This window comes from Oryzias melastigma, unplaced genomic scaffold (assembly GCF_002922805.2).
Source record: "Oryzias melastigma strain HK-1 unplaced genomic scaffold, ASM292280v2 sc00232, whole genome shotgun sequence".
NCBI lineage: Eukaryota > Metazoa > Chordata > Actinopteri > Beloniformes > Adrianichthyidae > Oryzias > Oryzias melastigma.
The window spans coordinates 449,975-472,949 of NW_023416885.1; the positions used below are offsets into that span (position 1 = coordinate 449,975).

Consider the following 22,975-nt stretch of genomic DNA (forward strand, 5'->3'; position numbering starts at 1 on the left):
TAGAAGCTAATCTTTCTATAACAGTTCTGGTATCGCCTGTCCGTCCTGGGATAGGATCTCTCCCTCATGTGGGAATCCCTAAGGTCTCTTCTTTTTTCCTAACTCGGGTTCTTTTAGGAGTTTTTCCTTACCGAGAGGGAGGGTCTAAGGGCAGGGATAACCAGTTTATTTAGTCTGTTTAGTTTTTAGCAATTATTCATATTTTATGACAAATTTTGTAAAATTACCGTCATGAAGCCCAATGAGGCAAATTTTATCTGTTGTATTGGGCCATATAAATAAAATTGAATTTAATTGAAAAGGAAGATCAGAACAATAAAGAAAGTTGGGGTTTCTGATCCTACTGACTTTTTTGTTTGTTTTTACTGCCACAGCAGTTGGCTAACCGTCTACTTTAGCTCTGAGTTAGCTTAGCTGTTTTTGTTTAGTCATCTTATTTTCAAATAATTTTACAGACATGTTTTTCTCACCAGCTAATGAGTGGACTGACATGTCTGATACTTGTTTTAGGGCTGTTTTCCAGCACTTCCTGGTCTAAAATGATCAGCTGCTAAAATGTTTACACAATCAGCAGTTTCAGCCTGACAACCACAAAATGCAGTCGAAGATCACTGGGTTTTGATCTATTTTATTAAATTTTCAACAGCTGTGGCTATTAGGATCATTTTCCTGTCACGGCATCAATAACATTCTTCAAATTTCTATTTTATTCTAGTTAAATACATGAACTTGAACAAATATGTGCAGTTTGATCAATTGATATTCTGGGACTTGATGTATAAACCTGTGACTCTGTAATTGTTGTCTTAATATTTTTTTTGTGCAAAGTTGTGCACCACTTTTTATTTATAAATATGAATTTATCTTTATGAATACGTTTCTTTTTGAAAGTTATCTTACCCCATTTGTCAGAGTTTCTGTGACGAACCGGAAGAGTCACGTGACTTAAAAAAAATCTGCAAATACGTGAAACTGTGACTAAAGAAATAAGTGGGGTAACGCTGTGCACCTTTTAATTATCTATAGTAGTTCCAAAAAACCCATCTTAATGACCAGTTTAAAGATAAATCACATTATCCCACAGTGTGATACATTTTAGGGTGTCCTTTATTTTTAGATTGTGTTCTTTATTATTATATTTACTTCCTTTCTTGTTCTTGTAACCTCCTTCCTTCATTTCTCAAAAGATCTTACCTTTTACCAGGCCACAGTTTTAATAGTAATGTTGCGCTAAATCTATCCTGCGTGAATCAATAAAGGCTGATGAAATTAAAACAGATTTGTCAAAGTCATAATAGGTGGACATGTCTTTGCCCACCTATTTGTTATATTGTGTATACCTTGCCAATAATCTCTACCAGGCTGGAGAGAGGCAAAGCAGTTGAGTACTTGGCCTTGTCCCACTGAAACTTGGCCACATACTCCATCAGGTTAACTGGGAAAAAAAGTGTGTTTAAGTAAAGGTTGCAATACTCAGCTGGTACAGCACAATGACAGAAGTGTAGGGGTAGTACACAGATATAACACTACACTGCAAAGTAGCAACAGTTAAAATACCTCTGAGAGATGTGAAGTAAGCTTTTAGCTGTGCTGGGGCGTTACTCTGATTTATGCTGGGCCCTGTAAAAAAATTAAAGCAGATTGATTTCATGTTAGCACAGGCATTTTTTTTTTTTTGTGTTGTAAACTTGTGGAGTGATATGCAGTGGTCCCTCATTATGTTGCATTTCATCTTTCGCAGTCTTGCTATTTCACTGATTGTTTTCAGAGCAATTTGCATGCTCTTTTTTCCCTAGCGCTCCGTGTTCTGATTGGCAGTTGATCTTTTCAATCAGTCTCTTCTGTGTGTCTCCTCTCAGAGCCACACCACACGCAATTTGCCAGATCTACATAAATCTTTGATTGGGATCACTTCTTTGTTTTTCATTTATAATTCAGCACATATTAACTATGAAGGTCTGAACTTTAAGAGTTTAAACAAGAGAGAGATGTGTGAAAATGTTAACAACTGTCTGTATAAAGTGTGGAGTGAGTTCTACTGCCTTTCAACATCTGCACATCTACTTTGCAGATTTCACCTATTGTAGGTCATTGATGGAATTATCCTCACAAGAGCGACTACTTCAAAGTGAATTTATTTTCAAATGACATCAACACCCATGTGTGCTGACAATCCCTGTATCAATCTTTTGTTTTTTTTTATTATTTAATATAAAAAACAAACAAACGATTTGTTTTTTACGGAAGGGGATTAGGGCCACTGAAAAAAAAGCCCATATTTTTCTCAGAATTCTGACTTTAATCTCAGAATTTGGAGATTAAAGTCAGAATTCCGAGAAAAAACTCAGAACTACGGAGGCCCGTGAGCACCATTCTGCAGCTAGCTCTAGCAGCACACCGGAGTCCTGCTAACCGGAGAGAAACAAACAAAAATGTCCTCTTTACGTTTCTTTTTCCGTGCTAACCAGATGAGGCTACTGTGTTCATAAAGGAGCAAAAGGTGAGTAAAAAAGATTTTATTGGAATTTGTAAATAAAAGCACTAAAGACTATGCTAGCATTTCGTAAATGCTATTTCAGACTTAACACGTCTTTTAATAATGTACGTATGATGTTAAGATATCAGAGTAAAAATGTGTGACTGACAAACTGTCTCAGAGTCACAGAGAGTCTGTAGAAATGCAGTTTTGTTTGCACGAAACCTGTTTACGTTCATCTACCGATCGTCTCATTCTGGAGATTTAAAGACGTCTTATACTTCTGAAAGTACTTCGGGGCATCTTTATTTAGATTCTATATTTAGATTCACACCAATATTAAGCTCAGGCTTCCTGTCACGTCACATGTGACGTGAGAGGAAGCCTGAGCTTAATATTGGTGTGAACCAAATAGATAATCTAAATAAAGATTAGTGGCTGTTTACACAGTCACGCTTAGCTAAGAAAAAAAAAATAACACGACAATCTTTTGGATAACATGCCCCGAAGTATTTTCAGAAGTATAAGACGTCTTTAAATCTCCAGAATGAGACGATCGGTAGATGAACGTAAACGGGTTTCGTGCAAACAAAACTGCATTTTACACACTCTCTGTGCACAACATAAAACTCTGAGACTGTTTGTCAGCCACACATGTTTACCCTGATATCTTAACATCATACGTACATTATTAAAAGACGTGTTAAGTCTGAAATAGCATTTACGAAATGCTAGCATAGTCTTTAGCGCTTTTATTTACAAATTCCAATAAAATTAATCTTTTTTACTCACCTTTTGCTCCTTTATGAACACAGTAGCCTCATCTGGTCATCTTAAAGCACGGGAAAAGAAACGTAAAGAGGACAATTTTGTTTGTTTCTCTCCGGTTTACAGGACTCCGGTGTGCTGCTAGAGCTAGCTGCAGAATGTTGCTCACGGGCCTCCGTAGTTCTGACTTTTTTCTCGCAATTCTGACTTTAAAGTCAGAACCTTGACTGTAAAGTCAGAATTCTGACTTTAATCTCAGAATTCTGAGAAAAAGGTCAGAATTCTGAGATTATAGTCAGAATTCTGAGATTAAAGTCAGAATTTTTCATGGACTTTTTTTTTTTTCAGTGGCCCTAATCCTCTTCCGTAGTTTTTCAACCTAAAATTCAAAATGAAAAAACGAGAAATTTTTTTTTAATTATTTGCGTATTAAATTGAAAATGGAGCAAACGGATAACGAACGTGTTTTTTTTTTGCATTTTTTTCTGAGACACAGGGTCACCCAGAAGTATTTTGCGTGGATTTTAATTTAGAAAACTGTTCCACTGCTCGCGCTATCAGTTGTCTTTCGTCAAAGGGAAACGATCCTTTGTTATTGTTTTGTGACTGTAAAAGGAAAGTCAGAGACCTAATGAGATGATAACCGAAAATACTTCCGTCACTTCCCAGGTAAGAATCCGTTATATTATTTTTTTTTCAGCCATATGTTTCTGACAGGGCTGCACGGTGGCGCAGTGGTTAGCGCTCTTGCCTCACAGCGAGAAGGCCCCGGTTCGAATCCCGGCTGGGACCTTTCTGTGTGGAGTTTGCATGTTCTCCCCGTGCATGCGTGGGTTTTCACCGGGGACTCTGGGTTTCTCCCACCATCCAAAAACATGCTTCATAGGTGACTCTAAATTGTCCCTAGGTGTGTATGTGAGGGTGAATGGGTGTGTGTGATTGAGGCCCTGCGACAGACTGGAGACCTGTCCAGGGTGTACCCCGCCTTCACCCATCAGTAGCCGGGTTAGGCTCCGGCACCTCCGCGACCCCGAAAGGGAAGAAGGGGTCAAGAAGATGGATGGATGGATGTTTCTGACAATGTTTCTTTCCTACTTTGACAAGCTAGCTATTGCTAACTCAAACTTGGGCATGTGAAGGAAGGAACTCGATGGATACGGGAACTGTTTTGACATTATTAATCGTTCGGTGATAACATGCCAGAAGTAGCTCAGAACCTCAGGCCCGTTTCTTCCTACAGGCGATAATCATCTGTGTCTCATGTTTTTCCAACCACACTGTCAGAATGTTAGTGACGTAGCTGGCGTCGCCCCCCAAAGGTGTGGAATGTGCTGCTAGCATCAAAAAGCTTTGAATCTTAAAACATTTTCAAACTTTTAAAAACTGAATGCTAACGTGAGAATTGCAATAATATATATGAAGAAAATGGCAATGTGGTATATTTATTATAAACTTAACATGAATACATCTTTCAACAGAAAGAAAGATACACTTAGGGGATTTACATTGTGGGCTTCTTAATGCATTCAGTTAAATGTTACATTTATAATCAGCATTTACCAAGCATACTTGTCAGTAACATTTATTAGAGGAAGCAATGGATCCAAGTATGTTTGTGGTTAATTTTAGTATCAACAAAGGTCATGTCAGGTAAAGTCCTTCCATGTTGCTGCTCTGCATCACGTCTGTAGAGAACGGATCCTCTTCAGATGAAGATACCTCGGTAACGGACTCCAGCTCCTGCTAAAACATGCTCCCAGCTTCCTCAGCACTGGACACAAGCTCCACTGAAATCCCTGAAAGAAAACCACCAACAACTCTTGGTCTTTTATTCAGGAAAAATTCAGCTTTGCAAAATAAGGAGAAACAGGTTATACTAGAAATGCATTCAAAAGCAGTCAAAACACCAAAATCAGATTAAAATGCATTCTTTTAGCCAAACAATTTGGTATTCCTCCACCTAAAATCTAACAAGTTTTGTTATAAGTGTATGTCTCTTTGATTATTTTGTTTTTAATTTTAATTTATATATATTTTTTTGATTATGGTCGAATAGATAAATACATATTGTAACCCCTCCCTCCTGCATTTCCTATATAAAATAAATAGATGTTTAAAGGCCATTCTTACCTTATCTATGACTGACAACTTAAAGTTGTGCGTCCTTCACATACCTTTCTCTCCAGAATCTTCTCACCGACATTTCTGAACTCCTTTTAACACCCAGGTGGTGTACGGTGACTGAAATCTCTGCATGGGCAACAGCACTGAGCAATCTTCTAAACTAGCCATATTAACACAGTAGCACCCGCCGCTCGCCTTGTATGTACTCAATAAACCACTTCCCAAACAAAAAAATAAAATAAAAAATACTACTTCCAGGTGACATATGTTTCAGACGAAATTGCAAAAAACAAATTTAACTTTGGTTATCCATTTGCTCCATTTTCGATTTACTACGCAAATCAAACAAACAAAAATAAATTCCTTTTTTTTTTATTATTTCATTTTTGATTTTAAGTTGGAAAACAAAAAACAAATTGTTTTTCATTTTTTTGCTTTTTATTTTAATTTGAAAAATGAATATGAATATCTGTGAATCTGTGAATACACAGATTTATGACAAACATTTTACAAGTTTTACTGTCACTTACCTCCATTGACTAAGATGTTTTGACGGACAACTTCTTCTGTTGGCTCCATCACTTTATTCATACACTGGCATGTTTGTTTGATCACACTGAGCAGGTGACATGGAACGAAAGCATCATGTACATTAGGATATGCTTCACAAAAAATTAATCTATTTTAACTTAAGACTGAAGTTTATTTTTTTAAATTAAGTAACATCTCCTCAATTTGAAAAGGGTTAACCTTTCTACAGGTAAAACCAGAGACGTACCATCAGGGCCTGCAAAGCCCTCAGTGAAGGCCTACAATTATCTAAAAAAGAATCTAAATCACAAAAAAATGTTCTCTCTCTCTCACACACACACACTCACCCCCCCCCCCACACACACACACACATTTGTAAAAACTATATTTTAGCTATTCCAGCAGTTCTGTCTGCTTCTCTCACAGCTGTCCTGCTGTCAGAGTGTTTTTTCACATGAAAGTTTCTAACTAATCAGATTTTAGCTCTCACTTGTTGCTAAGTTCATGAAAGTCTGCCTTACACTCATACAGTCAGTGCTTCCGTCCTCACTTCCGGTTTTGTGGTGGGTTTCCATAAAAACACTGCTGATTAAATCATAGCCATTCATGAATTAAACATGCTTATGTTGATTCAACCAATCGGAATTTGAGTTTGTCTCTGTAGCTTCATGAGGACGGATGATGATATAATCGCCTCTGATTGGATGGTCAAAGCTCGCGCTACCAGAAGCTAACTTCTTCTGTTCTCCAGGCTGTAGGCAGTATCTGCACTTGATTTTTGTCTGAATTACCTGCTGTTTTGCAGATAACAATAGAAGAAGACAGAAAAGTTGATTTAGTAGCTGATTGATTGTGTAAGTCATTTTTAGGATGGACTTTCCAGTAAAATTGGAGATTGTCAAAAAAGGCAGATCAACCCTGAATCTAGCAAGCCCGTCTCAACAGGAAAAGGATGTGTCCGCCACTTTCAGCCTTCCAGCAGTTCTGTCTGGCCAGGTAATGGAGTTTTGTGATAATTATGATTGACAAGGGGCCAGAATGACAGCTTTTTCAACGCACTGCAGCCATCGAGCTGCAGCTGAAAGCTTCACGGCAGGATTTTGGACAATATCATTTCCCAGACAGACTTCTTCTTCTTTTCCTTTCGGCTTTTCCCTTCAGGGGTCGCCACAGCGAATCAGTTTCCTCATCTAAGCCTGTCTTCAGCATCCTCCACTCTAACACCAGCCACCTTCATGTCTTCATTCACTGCATCTATAAACCTCCTAGTCTGGCGCTGGCGGAGGCCGGCTGCTGCTTGCAACGGCTCTTGCGCTCTTGTTGATATTTTCTATTTTTCCAACTTTTTTTTCTTTCTTTACGCAACTTTTTTTGTATATACCACTTCAGTGTGTACCACTGCAACAGACTCTGCTGTTTTTTTTCACTTTTTTAAAATACTTTTTAACAATCCACGTAACGATGCACAGAGCACACCGCGTACGCATTGTTTACAGCCGGGATCATCTGATCTCGCCGCGCCCCACCGTGGTGCGCCCCCAGCGACAAACACCAGATCCCGCCGGTGGAAACCGCGCTGGGAAGAACCATTACCATGGGAAACGTGAGATCTCTCCCAAATAAGATGGACGAGTTGGCGGCATTAGCACGGCATCAGCAGGAGTACAGAGAGTGCAGCATCCTCATGTTCTCAGAGACCTGGCTCACCCCGAACATCCTGGACTCCACTGTTTCGCCGGATAACTTTCACCTCCTGAGGGCCGACAGGACAGCAGACAGCGGTAAGAGGAAAGGAGGGGGGCTGGCTGTGTTTGTGAACGTTAGGTGGTCCAAACCCGAACACTGCACTGTGAAAGAGCAACTGTGCAGCAGAGACATTGAAATGTTGGCGGTTAGCATAAGGCCATACTATCTACCACGCGAGTTCTCACATGTTATTGTGATAGCATGCTACGTGCCCCCCTCTGCTAACGCGGACACTGCCTCTGATGCCCTGCTCTCAGTCACCAGCAGGCTGCAGACACAGCACCCACAGGCCCTATTCCTCATCTCTGGAGACTTTAACTACGCGTCTCCCTCATCTGTTTTATCCACATACACTCAGTATGTAACCTGTCCCACCAGAGACAATAAAACACTGGACCTGTTTTATGCTAACACCAAGGAGGCTTTTTCTGCATCCCCCCCCCCCAGAAAGAGCAGACCACAATCTAGGTCATCTGCAGACTGTGTATGATCCTGTTGTGCACAGACAACCTGTGGTCCCACGCACGGTGAAGAGGTGGACTGAAGAGAGCGAGGCGGCTCTCATGGACTGTTTCAACACCACTGTGTGGTCTGAGCTCTGTGACCCTCATGGGGAGGACATCAACGCCATAACAGACTGTGTAACGGACTACATCAACTTCTGCTTTGAGAACACTGTTCCCTCCAAGGTGGTACGGTGTTTCTCAAACAACAAACCGTGGATTAACCGTGACATCAAGGCTCTCCTGAAGGAGAAGAAGAGAGCTTTCAGGTCAGGGAACAAGGAGGAGCTGAGGGCTGTGCAGAAGGAGCTACGGAGGAAGATCAGGGAGGGCAAGGCCAGCTACAGGAAGAAGATGGAGGAACAGCTGGAGCAGCAGAACATCAGTGGGGTGTGGAGAAGCCATAGACTATATAAGAATAACTGGACAGAGCAAGCCCCCCTACTTCCGTGTTCCATATAGGAAGTACCACTGGGTTGCAAAAAGGCCAAAGTCCCGTTGACTTACATTGGGAAACAGACAGTTATTTCTCAGTCATTTTATATCTCAGAATCATCATTCTTCCTCTGCTGCTTTCTGTTTAACATCTTTTTTCTAATCCTAATTTTTTTAAAGATTTTTTTCCATTATCACAAGTTATTAGAGTTATAAATTGACCAATCAGATGGCTCAATAAGCGTTTGTGGGTCTGACGTCGAACGTCTGGGGGGTTTGATTGACAGATGACGGGTAGCCAATAGGAGCAGACTTCATCAATGGGTCCGTGAAGACCTTTTAACATCTACTTTACAATTCAACAAATGTACCAATCATTGTCCTGCTGTTGTTTTCCTCAATGGAATGTACCAATACAGCAGTTTGAGACAACAAGAGGAGCATGCTGTCGACATTTTTAGATTAGGATTTACTCTGTAGAAATAGATTTCACTCTGAGGTTATGTGCTTTGGACTTTTTTCTTTGTTTAACGTTCGTTTTTCTTTTTTCACAGTTTTAATTGTAGCTTATAAATTATAAGTTGCACATATGCGCATAAAATCACCAACCAAAGTTTAATCTTCGCCGAACTTTTCCAGCTTCAGCCTGAATTAGACGCAGCCGTCTGAGGAGCGCGAGACACACTTGAAAGGACCCGGTCGTATTTTCAAACAGAAAAAAGATCCAGCTGTTCACTTGTTAGGATGGTTATTTATTTTAAATACCACTGAACGCGCTTCTCACGTGCATCTGATCAGACTGTAAAGTGACAAGCTGCTGCTGCTCCGCTCGAGGGGGACACGCGCAGTTCTCCAGCGGCGTCACCCAAATACTCCTTTTATCTCGACTAAAAGGAATAAATGTAAGTAAATCCCAAAGGACCGCTGACAGAATCAAATGTTGGAATGGTTCTCCCTCAAAGGCTTGAACAAAGACTTGTACGATTCTCCCGAGCTGCCTTTATTAAAGTAGAAGCTGTTTACATCCCGCGGTCTCGTGGTCGAGGCGTGGAAAGAGGCAGACGGTTGCAATAAACTCACTCCTGATTGGCGACAGAACTTCCTGTAGATTCCATGACTCACCTATGACTCAGACCAATCGCTGAAGATGGGTTGCAAATGTCGGTATCCATTTCAGGAATTGACGGTGAAAGCGGCGGCCTACTTTCGCGAGGAGAGGAAGTAATGCATTTCCAATGGGGGACCTCATTGCTCGCTCAGTCCATTATTTTTACAGTCTATGGGAGAAGCCTGAAAAACATCTCAGACTACAACACCCCCCATTCACAGGTTGAGGGGGATCAGAACTGGGTGAACGACCTGAACCTACATTTCTATAGGTTTGACATGGACCCCACCCCTCCCCCCCTGCAGCCACATCTCTCTCCAACACCGAGCATTTGTTCCAACCCCACAGCCCCCCACTCCTCCAACTCACCTAACCACCCAGCCACTTCACACCCTCATGGACTCCTTCAGCCCCGACCCCCACCCCTGTCCTTCACAGCAGCCCAGGTGAGAACTGAACTGAGGAAGACAAATAATAATAATAAATTTTATCTATAGCACCTTTCAAAACACCCAAGGACACTTTACAGTAAAATAGCAATAAAATAGTAAAATAATACACATAAAAGCAAAACACAATAGAAAACTAAAAAATAAAAATAAAAAAACAGACTGAAAATTGGGTACTAGGTCAAAGTGAAAAGGCGGATTTAAACAGGTGAGTTTTGAGTCTGGATTTGAATAGAGGAAAAGAGTTGATATCACGGAGGTCAGGAGGGAGAGAGTTCCAAAGTTTGGGAGACGAGCGGCTGAAGGCTCGACTCCCCATGGTAACTAGACGGGCGGGAGGTACGGTGAGCTGGAGAGAAGCAGAAGACCGGAGAGAACGGGAGGGAGTGTGGATATGGAGAAGATCAGCAAGGTAGGGAGGAGCCAGGTTATGAAGGGATTTAAAAGTGAGGAGAAGGAGTTTGAACTGGATTCTGAATTTAATGGGTAGCCAGTGTAGTTGCTGGAGGATGGGGGTGATATGGTGAAATGATGGAGTTCTGGAAACAATGCGGGAAGCTGAGTTCTGGACCAGTTGAAGTTTATTGAGGGTTTTGTTTGGTAGACCCGAAAGAAGTGAATTGCAATAATCTAGACGTGAAGTGACCAGACTGTGAACTAGGATTGAGGCGGAGTGAACAGTGAGAGACGCAGACGGTTAATGTTACGAAGATGGAAATAGGCAGACCAAGTAATGCTATTGACGTGGGAGTGGAAAGATAATGTACTGTCAAGGACGACACCCAGACTCTTTACTTGAGGGGATGGAGAAACCAGGGAAGAATCGATGGGGAGAGTTAAACTTGGAGCTTTAGTGAGGGTGGATTTGGAGCCAATGAGAAGCAGTTCTGTTTTGGTGCTATTGAGTTTAAGAAAGTTTAGAGTGAACCAGTTTTTTATTTCAGAGAGGCATGAGGAGAGGGATGGAGGGGGGAGAGCAGAGTCTGGCTTACTGGATAGGTAGAGCTGGGTGTCATCGGCGAAACAATGAAAACTGATGTTGGGGACAATACCAGTCGTTAAAGATGAATGAATAATGGCAGAAATAAAAGGAAGGAGAGAGGAGAGACATGATTTAACCAGGGATGATGGGAGAGGATCTAGTGGACAAGTTGAAGGTTTGGATTTTTGAATGACGGAGCTGATTTCACTGTTGTCTGGGATCTGGAAAGAGGAGAATATTTTGGACACAGAAAAAGAGTCAGGCGGGATGACAGATTGGGCTGAGGAATGAAGATGATGGTAGATTGTTTTATTTTTTTCATCAAAATATGCCTGGAGAGAGTTGCAGGTATAATCAGAGTACAGATGAGGAGGGAGGCTATCTGGGATAAGAAAGATATTTTCCATGATGGAGAACAGAGTTTTAGGGTTACCGCTGTTTTCAGAAATGAGATGGGAGAAATAGTTTGTTTTTGTGTGAGAAACCAAGTCCTTGTACTGTGTGATATGTGTTTTGTACATTTCTTTATGAATAGACAAGCCAGTTCTCCTAAAAAGCCGCTCTTATTGACGACCTTTGGCTTTCATTTGACGGAGCTCGGAGGTGAACCATGGAGAGGACTTAGTGAAGGAAACAGAGCGGGTTTTAACAGGAGCAAGGAGATTGAGAACATCAAGAAGAGAATTATTGTAAACAGAAACGATGTCATCCGGGTTTGATGAGTTAGGGAGAGAAATGAGATTTATGTGAGAAGAAAAAGTGTTAGCATCTATGTTTTTGATATTGAGAAAATGAGACGTGAAGGTTTAGAAAGTGATAAAGAGATGGAGATACTAAATGAAACAAAAAATGGTCAGATATACCAACATCATCAACAGAAAAATTAATTGGAGATAAACCAGAACAACAGACTAAGTCCAGAATGTGTCCCCTGGTGTGGGTTGGGGAGTGAACAAATTGGGTAAAATTTAGACTGTCCAAACATGAGCAGAAGTCTCTGGTGAGGGGAAGGTCGCTGGAGTCCAAATGAATATTAAAATCTCCAGTCACAATGACGTTGGGAGAGAGAGATGACAGGTGGGAAAATAAGGATCCAACTTGTTCGAGAAAGTCACTGCTCGATTTTGGGGGATGGTAAACGACTGCAACCACAGTGGGAATGGGTCCGGGAAGGGTGAAAGCCGTGCATTCCATAGAGCTAAGTGAGGGGAGCACAATTGGGAGGACTTTCCACCTCTCACGGTATATTACTGCGAGGCCACCTCCGCGCCCTGAGCAGCGGGGTTGACAGGTGTATACAAAGCCGGAGGGGGCGGAGTCATTTAACATGGAAAAGTCATTTGGATGTTACCAAGTTTCTGTTAAGCAAAGAAAGTCAAGCTTACGGTCCAAAATGATGTCCTGAATAGGCTGACCCTTGTTGGAGAGAGAGCGGACTTTGAGAAGGCTGAAGTTGAGCGACGCAGAGTTATGGGATGCAGCGGCGCCGGTCGTGTTCACCAACCTGGGAAGGCTGGAGAGTACGCTGTGGTCCACGGAGCGTCCTGCATTGCGGGGGGGTCGGGGAGTAGAGGAAGAGAAGAAGCGGGCACATTTGGACAGGTCATCCTGGAAATGCCCACGGGTGCCACGGTAGATGTACCTCCGGCGGGGCGGGAGCGGCGCATCCGCGCCGAGGTGCAGCAGCGGTGGAGGAGCTGTGTGCTGGTAGCGGAGACGGAGGAGCTCAGAGATGGAGTACTGGATTAGCCCGGTCACTGGCCAGTGGAAGAGCCACAAAAGGGTCCAGGTTAGAGCCGACCAGATGTGGAGTTTGGACAGGAGCATGGCTTGAAGTTGAAACAGGTTGAAACGGGGAGGCTCCAAGCAGGTAAGACCGCGTCGGGGTTTGGAAGTCCAGAGGTGGATGGATTGTTTGTTTGTTTGGGGGAAGCCAAAACACAGAGTAGTTAATTTATGTCTTGTGTCGTAGATCTGACTTCAACAGCTTAATTAAAAAGCACAGTGAGACCACGTAAAATAGCTGAGAAGAAGTTACCGGTGAGCAGCAGCAACATTCATGCCAGCGTCCACTCAACCCGGAAGTCCAAAGGCTAGGAAATCTGCTGCGCCTGATGGCATCAGCTCCAGTCTCCTTAAGTCCTGCGCAGACGAACTGTGTGGAGTTATGGAGCACGTCTTCAACCTGAGCCTCAAGCTGGGGGTTGTACCACAGCTCTGGAAGACCTCCTGTGTGGTACCTGTGCCCAAAACACCGCAGCCCAAAGACCTGAGCAGCTACAGACCGGTGGCTTTGACATCCCACCTGATGAAGACACTGGAGAGGCTGGTCCTGAGACACCTCCGGTCCACAGTGGGCCCCTCCATGGACCCCCTGCAGTTTGCCTACAGGCCCAACATTGGAGTGGAGGATGCGGTCATCTTCCTGCTACATCAAGCTCTCTCTCACCTGGAGAAGCCCGGCAGCACTGTGAGAATCATGTTCTTTGATTTTTCCAGTGCTTTCAACACTGTCAAGCCGGCAATCCTGAAGGACAAACTGGAGGGGACTGGCGGACCATCTGCTGTAAGGATGGATCCAGGCCTACTTCACAAACCGCCCCCAGTTTGTGAGAGCCCGGAACTGTGTGTCAGACCTGGTCACCTGCAGCACAGGTGTCCCTCAGGGAATTGTCCTTTCCCCCTTCCTCTTCACCCTCTACACGGCTGACTTCAGACACAACACTGACGGCTGCGTGCTGCAGAAGTTCCCTGACGACACTGCGATCGTCTGTCTCATCAGGGACAAAAATGACTTGGAGTACAGAGAACTGACCCAGAACTTTGTGGACTGGTGTCAGCTAAACCACCTCCTGATCAACGCAGGGAAAACCAAGGATATGGTGGTGGACTTCCGCAAACACTCTGCTACCCCTCCACTGGTGAACATCCAGGGAATGGACATTGAGCAGGTTGACTCCTACAAGTACCTGGGTGTTCACCTCAACAACTAACTGGACTGGACTCATAACACAGACGCACTGTACAGGAAGGGTCAGAGCAGGCTCTACCTCCTGAGGAAACTGCGGTCCTTTGGAGTGAGAGTGCCACTCCTGAAGACCTTCTACGACTCTGTGGTGTCATCAGTCATCCTGTACGGTGTGGTCTGCTGGAACAGCAGCATCACAGAGAGGGACAGGAAGAAGCTGGACAGAGTCATCAGGAAGTCCAGCTCTGTCCTGGGCTGCTCACTGGACTCAGTGCAGGAGGTGGGTGACAGGAGGGTCCTGCAGAAACTGACCTCAATGCTGGACAATGAATCCCACCCCATGCAGAACACTCTGTCTGCCCTGGAGAGCAGCTTCAGTGGCAGGCTGCTCCACCCTCGGTGTGTGAAGGAGAGATTCAGGAGATCTTTCCTTCCTGAAGCTGTCAGACTGTACAACCAACTATTCTGATCAGAATGTGCAATATCCATAATCCCTGTACAACACAATTTATTACCCTTAATTATTGACTACTTGACTGTGCAATAGCGGTATATACCTGTACATACCTATCTACACTTAATTGTGCAATAACTGTCAATATGCTATATATTACTGATTATTCTTTGTATACTGCATCTTACTGCTTAGCTCTTTTTATAATTTACGGGTATCCCATTGTCTTAGCTCATTATAATGTATATTTTATTTTATTCTTATCCTCTCACCTATTTCTGTACCTGCGCTGTTGCATATTGCAATTTCCCCATTGTGGGACTAATAAAGGTTTTCTTAATCTTAATCTCTTTGGTCTTCCTCTAGACCTCCTTCCTGGCAGTTCTAGATTCAGCATCCTTCTACCAATATATTCACTGTCTCTCCTCTGAACATGTCCAAACCATCTCAGTCTGGCCTCTCTGACTTTATCTCCAAAACCTCTAACATGTGCTGTCCCTCTGATGTATTCATTCCTGATCCTATCCATCCTGGTCACTCCCAAAGAGAACCTCAGCATCTTCATCTCTGCTACATCCAGCTCTGCTTCCTGTCTTTTCTTCAGTCCCACTGTTTCTAGTCCAAACAACATGGCTGGTCTCACCACAGTCTTGTACACCTTTCCTTTCATTTGTGCTGAAACTCTTCTGTCACACATCACACCTGACACTTTTCTCCACCCATTCCAACCTGCTTGCACTCTCCTCTTCACTTCTTTTCCACACTCTCCATTACTCTGTACTGTTGACCCTAAATACTTAAACTCCTCCACCTTCTTTATCTCTTCTCCCTGTAACCTCACTCTTCCACTCTGGTTCCTCTCATTCACACACATGTACTCTGTCTTACTGCGGCTAACCTTCATTCCTCTCCTTTCCAGGGCAAACCTCCACCTCTCTAACTCCACCTCCACCTGTTCCCTGCTCTCACTACAAATCACAATATCATCTGCAAACATCATAGTCCATGGTGATTCCTGTCTAACCTCATCCGTCAGTCTGTCCATCACCATTGCAAACAGGAAGGGGCTCAGAGCTGATCCCTGATGTAATCCCACCTCCACCTTGAACTCCTCTGTCACCCCTACAGCACACCTCACCACTGTCTTACAGCCCTCATACATGTCCTGCACTGCTCGGACATACTTCTCTGTCACTCCAGACTTCCTCATACAATACCATAGTTCCTCTCTGGGCACTCTGTCATAAGCTTTCTCCAGATCTACAAAGACACAGTGGAGCTCTCTCTGACCTTCTCTGTACTTCTCTATCAACATCCTCAAAGCAAATGTTGCATCTGTAGTGCTCTTTCTTGGCATGAAACCATACTGCTGCTCACAAATGTTCACTTCTGCTCTTAGTCTGGCTTCCACTACTCTTTCCCACACCTTCATTGTATGGCTCATCAGCTTTATTCCTCTGTAGTTACCACAACTCTGCACATCTCCCTTATTCTTAAAAATGGGCACCATCACACTTCTCCTCCATTCCTCAGGCATCTTCTCACCACCTAAGATCCTGTTGAACAACCCGGTCAAAAACTCCACTGCCATCTCTCCTAGACACTTCCATACCTCCACAGGTATATCATCAGGACCAAGAGCCTTTCCACTCTTCATCCTCTTCAAAGCCCCTCTCACTTCACCTTTACTAATCTTTCTTACTTCCTGCTCCACAACCGTCACCTCTTCTACTCTTTGTTCTCTCTCATTCTCTTCATTCATCAACTCTTCAAAGTATTCTTTCCATCTTTCCATTACACCACTGACACCTGTCACCACATTACCATTCCTATCCTTGATCACCCTAACCTGCTGTATGTCCTTCCCATCTCGATCTCTCTGCCTTGCTAGTCTGTACAGGTCAGTCTCTCCCTCCTTACTACCCAACCTAGCGTACAAGTCATCATAAGCTCTTTGTTTGGCCTTTGACACCTCTACTTTCACCTTACGCTGCATCTCCCTGTACTCCTGTCTACTCTCCTCAGTCCTCTCAGTGTCCCACTTCTTCTTAGCTAGTCTCTTACTCCGTATACACTCCTGCACCTCCTCATTCCACCACCAAGTCTCCTTATCAACTCTCTTTCCTGATGACACACCAAGTACACTCCTACCTGTCTCCCTGATCACATTAGCTGTAGTTATCCAGTCATCTGGGAGTACCTCCTGACCACCCAGAGCCTGTTTCAACTGTTTCTTAAAAGTCATGCAACAATCTTCTTTTTTCAGCTTCCACCAGTTTGTCCTCTTCTCTGCCTTTGCCCTCTCTTTCTTCATCTTCTTCACCACCAGAGTCATTCTACACACCACCATCCTGTGCTGTCTGGAAACACTCTCACCAACCACTACTTTACAGTCACTGATCTCCTTCAGATTACACCGTCTACACAAGATGTAGTCTATCTGTGTGCTTCTACCTCCACTCTTATAGGTCACTCTATGTTCCTGTCTCTTCTCAAAGAATGTATTCACTATCGCCATTTCCATCTTTTTTGCAAAATCAACCACCATCTGTCCTTCTACATTCCTCTCCTGGATACCAAACCTGCCCATCACCTCCTCATCACCTCGGTTTCCTGCACCAACATGACCATTGAAATCTGCACCAATGACAACTCTCTCATTTCCAGGGATGCTCATCATCACTTCATCAAGATCCAACCAGAACTTCTCCTTCTCTTCCAGCTCACATCCTACCTGTGGGGCATACCCACTAACAACATTGAACATGACACCCTCCATTTCTATCTTCAGACTCATCACTCTATCTGACACTCTTTTTACCTCCACAACACTCCTAACAAACTCCTCCTTTAGGATAACTCCTACTCCATTTCTCTTCCCATCTCCACCATGATAGAACAACTTGAACCCTGCTCCTAAACTTCTAGCCTTGCTACCTTTCCACCTGGTCTCCTGGACACACAGTATGTCTACCTTTCTCCTCTGCATCATGTCCACTAACTCTCTACCCTTTCCTGTCATAGTTCCAACATTCAAAGTCCCCACTCTCAGTCCAACACTAGTGACTTTCCTCTTCTCTCTCTCCCTACGAAGCCGCCTTCCTCCTCTCCTTCTTCCACCAACAGTAGTCCAATTTTCACCGGCACCAGGTCAGTGAACAGCACAGATGGCGGTCGTTGTTAACCCGGGCCTCGACCAATCCGGTATGGATTTCGTAGGTCTGATTCGCATATTTGATTTGGCAAGATTTTACGTCGGATGCCCTTCCTGACACAACCCTCTGTATTTATCCGGGCTTGGGACCGGCACAATGAGACCCTGGCTTGGGCCCCCTCGTGGCTACATGTCTTACACCAGTGAAGATAAAAAATCCTTTAAAAAAAGTTCTGCTTTCTGTCTTGTAGAGTGCAGGTGATTACACTTTTAATGTAAACATGCCGAGGAAAGGACAAGGGTTACGTGAAACAAAGGATCATTTCAGAGGGAAGGTTCACCTCTTGCTGCTTGTTTTTGACCAGATAATTAAGCAAAAGTTTGTTTCAAAGAATCAAAGTCCAAAACTAGTTTTCTAGAGCACGTTCGTTGCAAGAAATATTAATCAATCAACCAATATACTTTATTAATCCCACGGGGGGATTTATTTTATTAATTAAGAATATTTATTAGCATGTAGTCACTCTGTATCAACCAATAAGCTATTCCCAATAGAAAGACAACAAACGTTTGAAAATTACTGACACTCTGACATTCATTGTAAAATTTAGTAGATACTGGCATCGAGCCATTTAAAGAACAGAAATGTTCTACTGTTGTGATAACCTGTGGAATAATGTCTGTCAGCTTATGTTCTGAGTTTCTGTTATTCTGGCTGTTTAAGCCAGGACAATAATGTAGAACCTTCAGACTATGTAGCCCGGACTTTTTTTTAGGTGTCTGTTGTTACTTCTTAATAGACAGCCTGCAGCCAATCAGAATTTAGAATTCACCCAAAAGATCGTATAATGTGTTGTTGCCATTTTTACAGTTAATCAAACCATCAAATCAAAAGGGTTATATTTTGTAGACCTTGATTTTAAAGTTCCCGTCTAATGAACAGCATGTCTTAGGTTTAACATTTTCTTGTAGCATTTTTCACATGGAGGGCATACTTATTTGAAAGTTTGAAAAAGTTTGTAGTTGTAACGTAAAATCCACAATCGGCAGGCCACAAGCCCCTTGCTCCGCTCCATTCTGATGCAGCCACTTGCAGACTAATAGATTGATGTATGCTTTTGTTATTCCCTCTGAGTTGGCACTTGGCTCAAAACTCTACATCTGGACAGCTTTGACATTACTTGCCAATTTTTTTGCACTGATAATGTTAGGTTGAGGTCATGAGGGACTGTAAGGTACTGGCAGAGAGTGTAAACATAGGGATAATAAGGAATGAAAACAGGCTCATTCCACAACAACATTACCACCCCTCAAAGGCAAATTTCTGAGTAACTCCTGCGACTCTCCCCAGAAAAACATGTTTTTGGCTAAAACTTCTTCACCTTTTGGCTTACCCCATATTTTTTTGGGGGGGGGGGGTCGCCACAGCGAAACAGCACCCACTGTTTCGCATCAGTGATTTGGCAGAGTTTTTACGCCGGATGCCCTTACTAACACAACCCTGTACTTGAAGGGCACAGGAACCCAGTTAGGCAGCAGCGTCAAGGGTCTTGCCTAAGGACCCAATCTGGATGGAGATCAGTGGACACCCCAGGAATTGAACCCAGGGCTCCTGTGTTCAAACCCAATACTTTGCCACTGAGCCATCCAGCTGGAATTTGGATTTTGGCTGAAAATGGCATTATAATAATTAAAAGACCTCTGCAAATGCTTTTACAATAACTCAAAACATGATTGGAGTGGGACTTAAAAAATCTCCCATTGGGCTATATCAAATTGACCAACAATGAAAACCAAGAGGGAAAACAAACTAGCACCAGCCCTGTCCTTCACAATAAATGAATTATGTCACACTGATGCTGCAGTGTCAAGCCCCAGTTCTGCTAAAAGAACCACTCTAAATAAAAAACACATTTGCATTTGGCACAAAGCAAAGTTATTATCCAGATGAACAGAAGTCAGAGCAAGTAAAAACATAAAGCTGTAACATGCAATCACTTTCTCTGAACTAACCTTTCAGTCAGAATATCAAGGTTGGAGAGATTGTCAGACACACTTAGCAGACTGTCAAGGACTCCCACCTGCAACCGAAGACCAAATCATCATATATCTGATGTAATAGAAATCTAACATCTTATCTTTTAGAAAACAGAACAACTTGCTTAACTTTTAAAATGAACTTGTTTTTTTAAGTCAGTAATGTAGTGAAACATTTCAGATGATGGACATTAAGAATGGAGTTTCAAAAGCCTAGGTCGACAATGATCATGTTGAGTGTAACATGTCAGATGGAAATGTTGGCTTAAACTGAGTAGAGAAACCTGAGTCCTGATGTCTTCATCAAAGAAGGAAACCAAACACCTTCATTATAGTTAGCGTTACTTTACTGGACCAATTTAATGAAAGGAGTACAGATATGTTTCGTGTCATCCAAATGATAAAGGGCAGCTCCTTATCTTTAACACTTCAACATTATATTTACATCTTCATGCTCCTTCCTGAACAAGTTTTGAACCTCACCTTGAGATCTGGAATGGAAAAGTTCCAGTACGAGGCCACCTGGGTTTTGGTGATGGTATGCTTGAGTTTCTCTACACTAGCTGATGTGGTCTTGTCCAAAGGGACAGAAATCAACCAAAGGTCTGTCATGACATCTGGTACTTCACAAAGACACTTTCAGTCAAAAGTCCCTTCCATAAAAACAGACATTGGCACAGTGAAAATCAGGAAACACATTTGCAAATTATTTAAATTATTTTAACCAATAAAGCCATTTGAAATATTTAAATTATGAAAATTGTAAAACAAATTTTAAAACTAATTTTACCAGAAAAAAAAATATATTACTTGGATGAAAATGCACAAAATGATTAACAGATAAATGAATTAAAAATCAACTAAAAGCATTTTTCTTATCTAGAACATAATAGAAAGCCTGTGTTGTCCATTACCTTTGCATCGTCTTTATGACCTTCTAATTCCTTAGTGAGTGTTTCAGTTAGTCTTGCAGTTTCAGTTAGGAATGACTGATATCAGACAAGCAGCCCTGCTGAAGCCATCTGGCTCATATGTAACAAGAAGCTTTCACTCCAGGAAATGTGACCCTTGCAAACACAGCTTTGCTGAAATGGCTGACTTGTTTTCTTTTCCAAATCAATTGTAATGGACTGTTCCTGGTATCATTTTGTGTTGTCCTTTTACAGATAGAATTATGATAGCACTGTCACATAGGAGATATAGTTTGGAGGGGGAGTTAATGCATACTAACTATTCAGTCAATGGTCTGAAGAATTGTTTCTATGGCAACCATCTGGCGTAAGCTAGAGAGTGTGCTACTTGGAAGTCAAATCCCTTCCACTTGAGAGCATGCTCAGGTGAAACTGTCAAACACTGTGAACCTTTGATGTGTGTGTGTTGGGGGGAGGCACAGCACGCTGGCTGCGGCTGTTTTCAACTTTTGTTTGTTTGTTTCTTTCCTTGTTTACTTTCAGTACTCAATTTACAGTTTCAGTTTAGAGTTTTCTCGTTCTCACTGCCGACCCTTATTGGTTTCATGTGGGGGCGGGGCTTTGAGCCCATCATGGTGATGTCATTTCAGCTCCACCACAGCGTTTGTTTATGGTGCTGCCTGTGTCATTCTTTATGCTCATCCCTCTTCTGCTGTACCAAACTTTGGTAGATGATTATTACTATTTTATTAAACTTTAGGAGAACATTTTTGTTATTTAATTAAAGTTTTGGAAAGCGTCATCGCTACTGTACAGTGCAGTGCTCCCTTGCTATAATGTGGTTCACCTTTCGCATTCTCACTGTTTGATTGGAATTTTTCTGTATGACTTTGCATGTTTTTTTTATCATCAATACTTTCTGCGTCCTGATTGTGTGTTGCTCTTGTCAATCAATCTGTACTGTGCTTTGGTTCTTGAACAAAAACATTGAACATGTAGCTTAACAGTTATATAAATCATGATTGAGATTAGACCTTTGTTTTCATCCTATTATACTCTACCTATTTCTTATGATGTCTTGAGCTCTGAGAGTTGAAACAATTGAAAAATGTATGAAAATGTTCATGTTTGCCTGAGAAAAGTGTGAAATGTGTAGTGAGAAGTTAGCCTTAATCTATAATCCTCCTTCAGGTATTTAACCTATAGCTGGGTATCCATGGAGGTTAGGCTATCCCCTGTTATAAATTAAGGAAGACTGTTTGCCAGACGGGGTCCTTAACCCTTCAGCCGTGGACCAGTACCAGTCTGTGGGTCACTTGGTCAAGCACACACCCACTTGGTGGCCACAGGTGACAGTAGTCTCTCTCAAGAAAATGTTGGCCACCCCAGGGTCTCCCTGTGAAAAATATTCTACAAATGTATTTTTTATCAACATTTGTCTACTCTCAACACAGTCTAGCATTCTTTTTATATTTAAACATTAAAATCTTTTAAAATAGGATAAAAAAAAGAATAAAAAATATATGTTAAAACACACAGCAAAATCTATAGTGTTAATCTGTGTAGATTTTTCCAGTGTTAAATATTTTGAGTTGATAGGTGTTGATGTTGGTGCTGTTTTAAACACCCCCCGAGTTAAAGCAGTATTGGGAGGTGGAGCTTCCAATACTGCTTCCAGTAACACTGGCTGACAGAGTTGTTTCAAAATCTGTCCGTGTTATGTTATGGTGCTTTGATGATTTATTACTCTTAATAAAGAGTTTAAAAAAGCCTGCTAAATGTTAAATTGTTTCTTTCACATTATAACATATTTTGACACTTTTTCTCAGAACGCTGAACCTTCAACCCAGCTGTGGATAAGAAGGGAAAAGATGAACGTGTAGCTGCTTCTACATGTCTTCTGTATGATCAAAGAAAGGCACAATTCAACTGCTGATGGTTATTTGTATTGTGGCAACCTGGGGGTTAGCCCTGCCTTCAGCTCCTAAGACTCATGGGAAATGGGAAATCTTGTCTATGTTAAATCGCTCACCACAAGTGAGGGAGCTGTGAGCAGAAATCAGGTTCATGCTGTTAGACAGTTTGTGCGTGTTTAATAAAATTGACATTGGTTCTGGAAGTATTATAATGTGGTCTCCTTCACAATCCACATCTACTACGCAAAGTTGCTGTTTCAAGTACCACGAGCATTCCAGCCCTTTAAAAATTTAACAAACAAAGAAAGAAAGAAGGAGTAACCTATATCCTTCGTCACAACCTGCGTTTGTGTCCACACCCGGATCATGACAGTTTGTTTGGGGTTGTGTGATGTACTGGTTACAGATGACTC

The 22,975-nt window shown here is 42.3% G+C and overlaps 1 protein-coding gene across 1 annotated transcript; it reads right to left on the minus strand.

Moving 5' to 3' along the window:
- Positions 1–919: 919 nt before the first annotated feature.
- LOC112141439 (V-type proton ATPase subunit C 1-A) lies at positions 920–20,968 on the minus strand. The gene is made up of 6 exons (XM_024264574.2): positions 20,650–20,968; positions 20,219–20,388; positions 19,712–19,779; positions 5,899–5,984; positions 1,558–1,620; positions 920–1,435 (listed from the first exon to the last, which is right to left on the minus strand). Exons 2-6 carry the CDS (start codon positions 20,345–20,347, stop codon positions 1,326–1,328), a joined length of 456 nt encoding a protein of 151 aa, XP_024120342.2. The 5' UTR covers positions 20,348–20,388; positions 20,650–20,968; the 3' UTR covers positions 920–1,325.
- Between the last annotated feature and the right edge of the window lie 2,007 nt (positions 20,969–22,975).

Bases quoted from the DNA above. Each gene is read 5' to 3' on its own strand.
- LOC112141439 (XM_024264574.2), bottom strand. From the start codon at position 20,347: ATGACAGACCTTTGGTTGATTTCTGTCCCTTTGGACAAGACCACATCA. The intron at 5,985-19,711 runs GTTAGTTCAGAG...TCACCTGCTCAG, and splicing joins CTTGATATTCTGACTGAAAG to TGTGATCAAACAAACATGCC. The intron at 1,621-5,898 runs GTAAGTGACAGT...ATTTTTTTACAG, and splicing joins AAACATCTTAGTCAATGGAG to GGCCCAGCATAAATCAGAGT.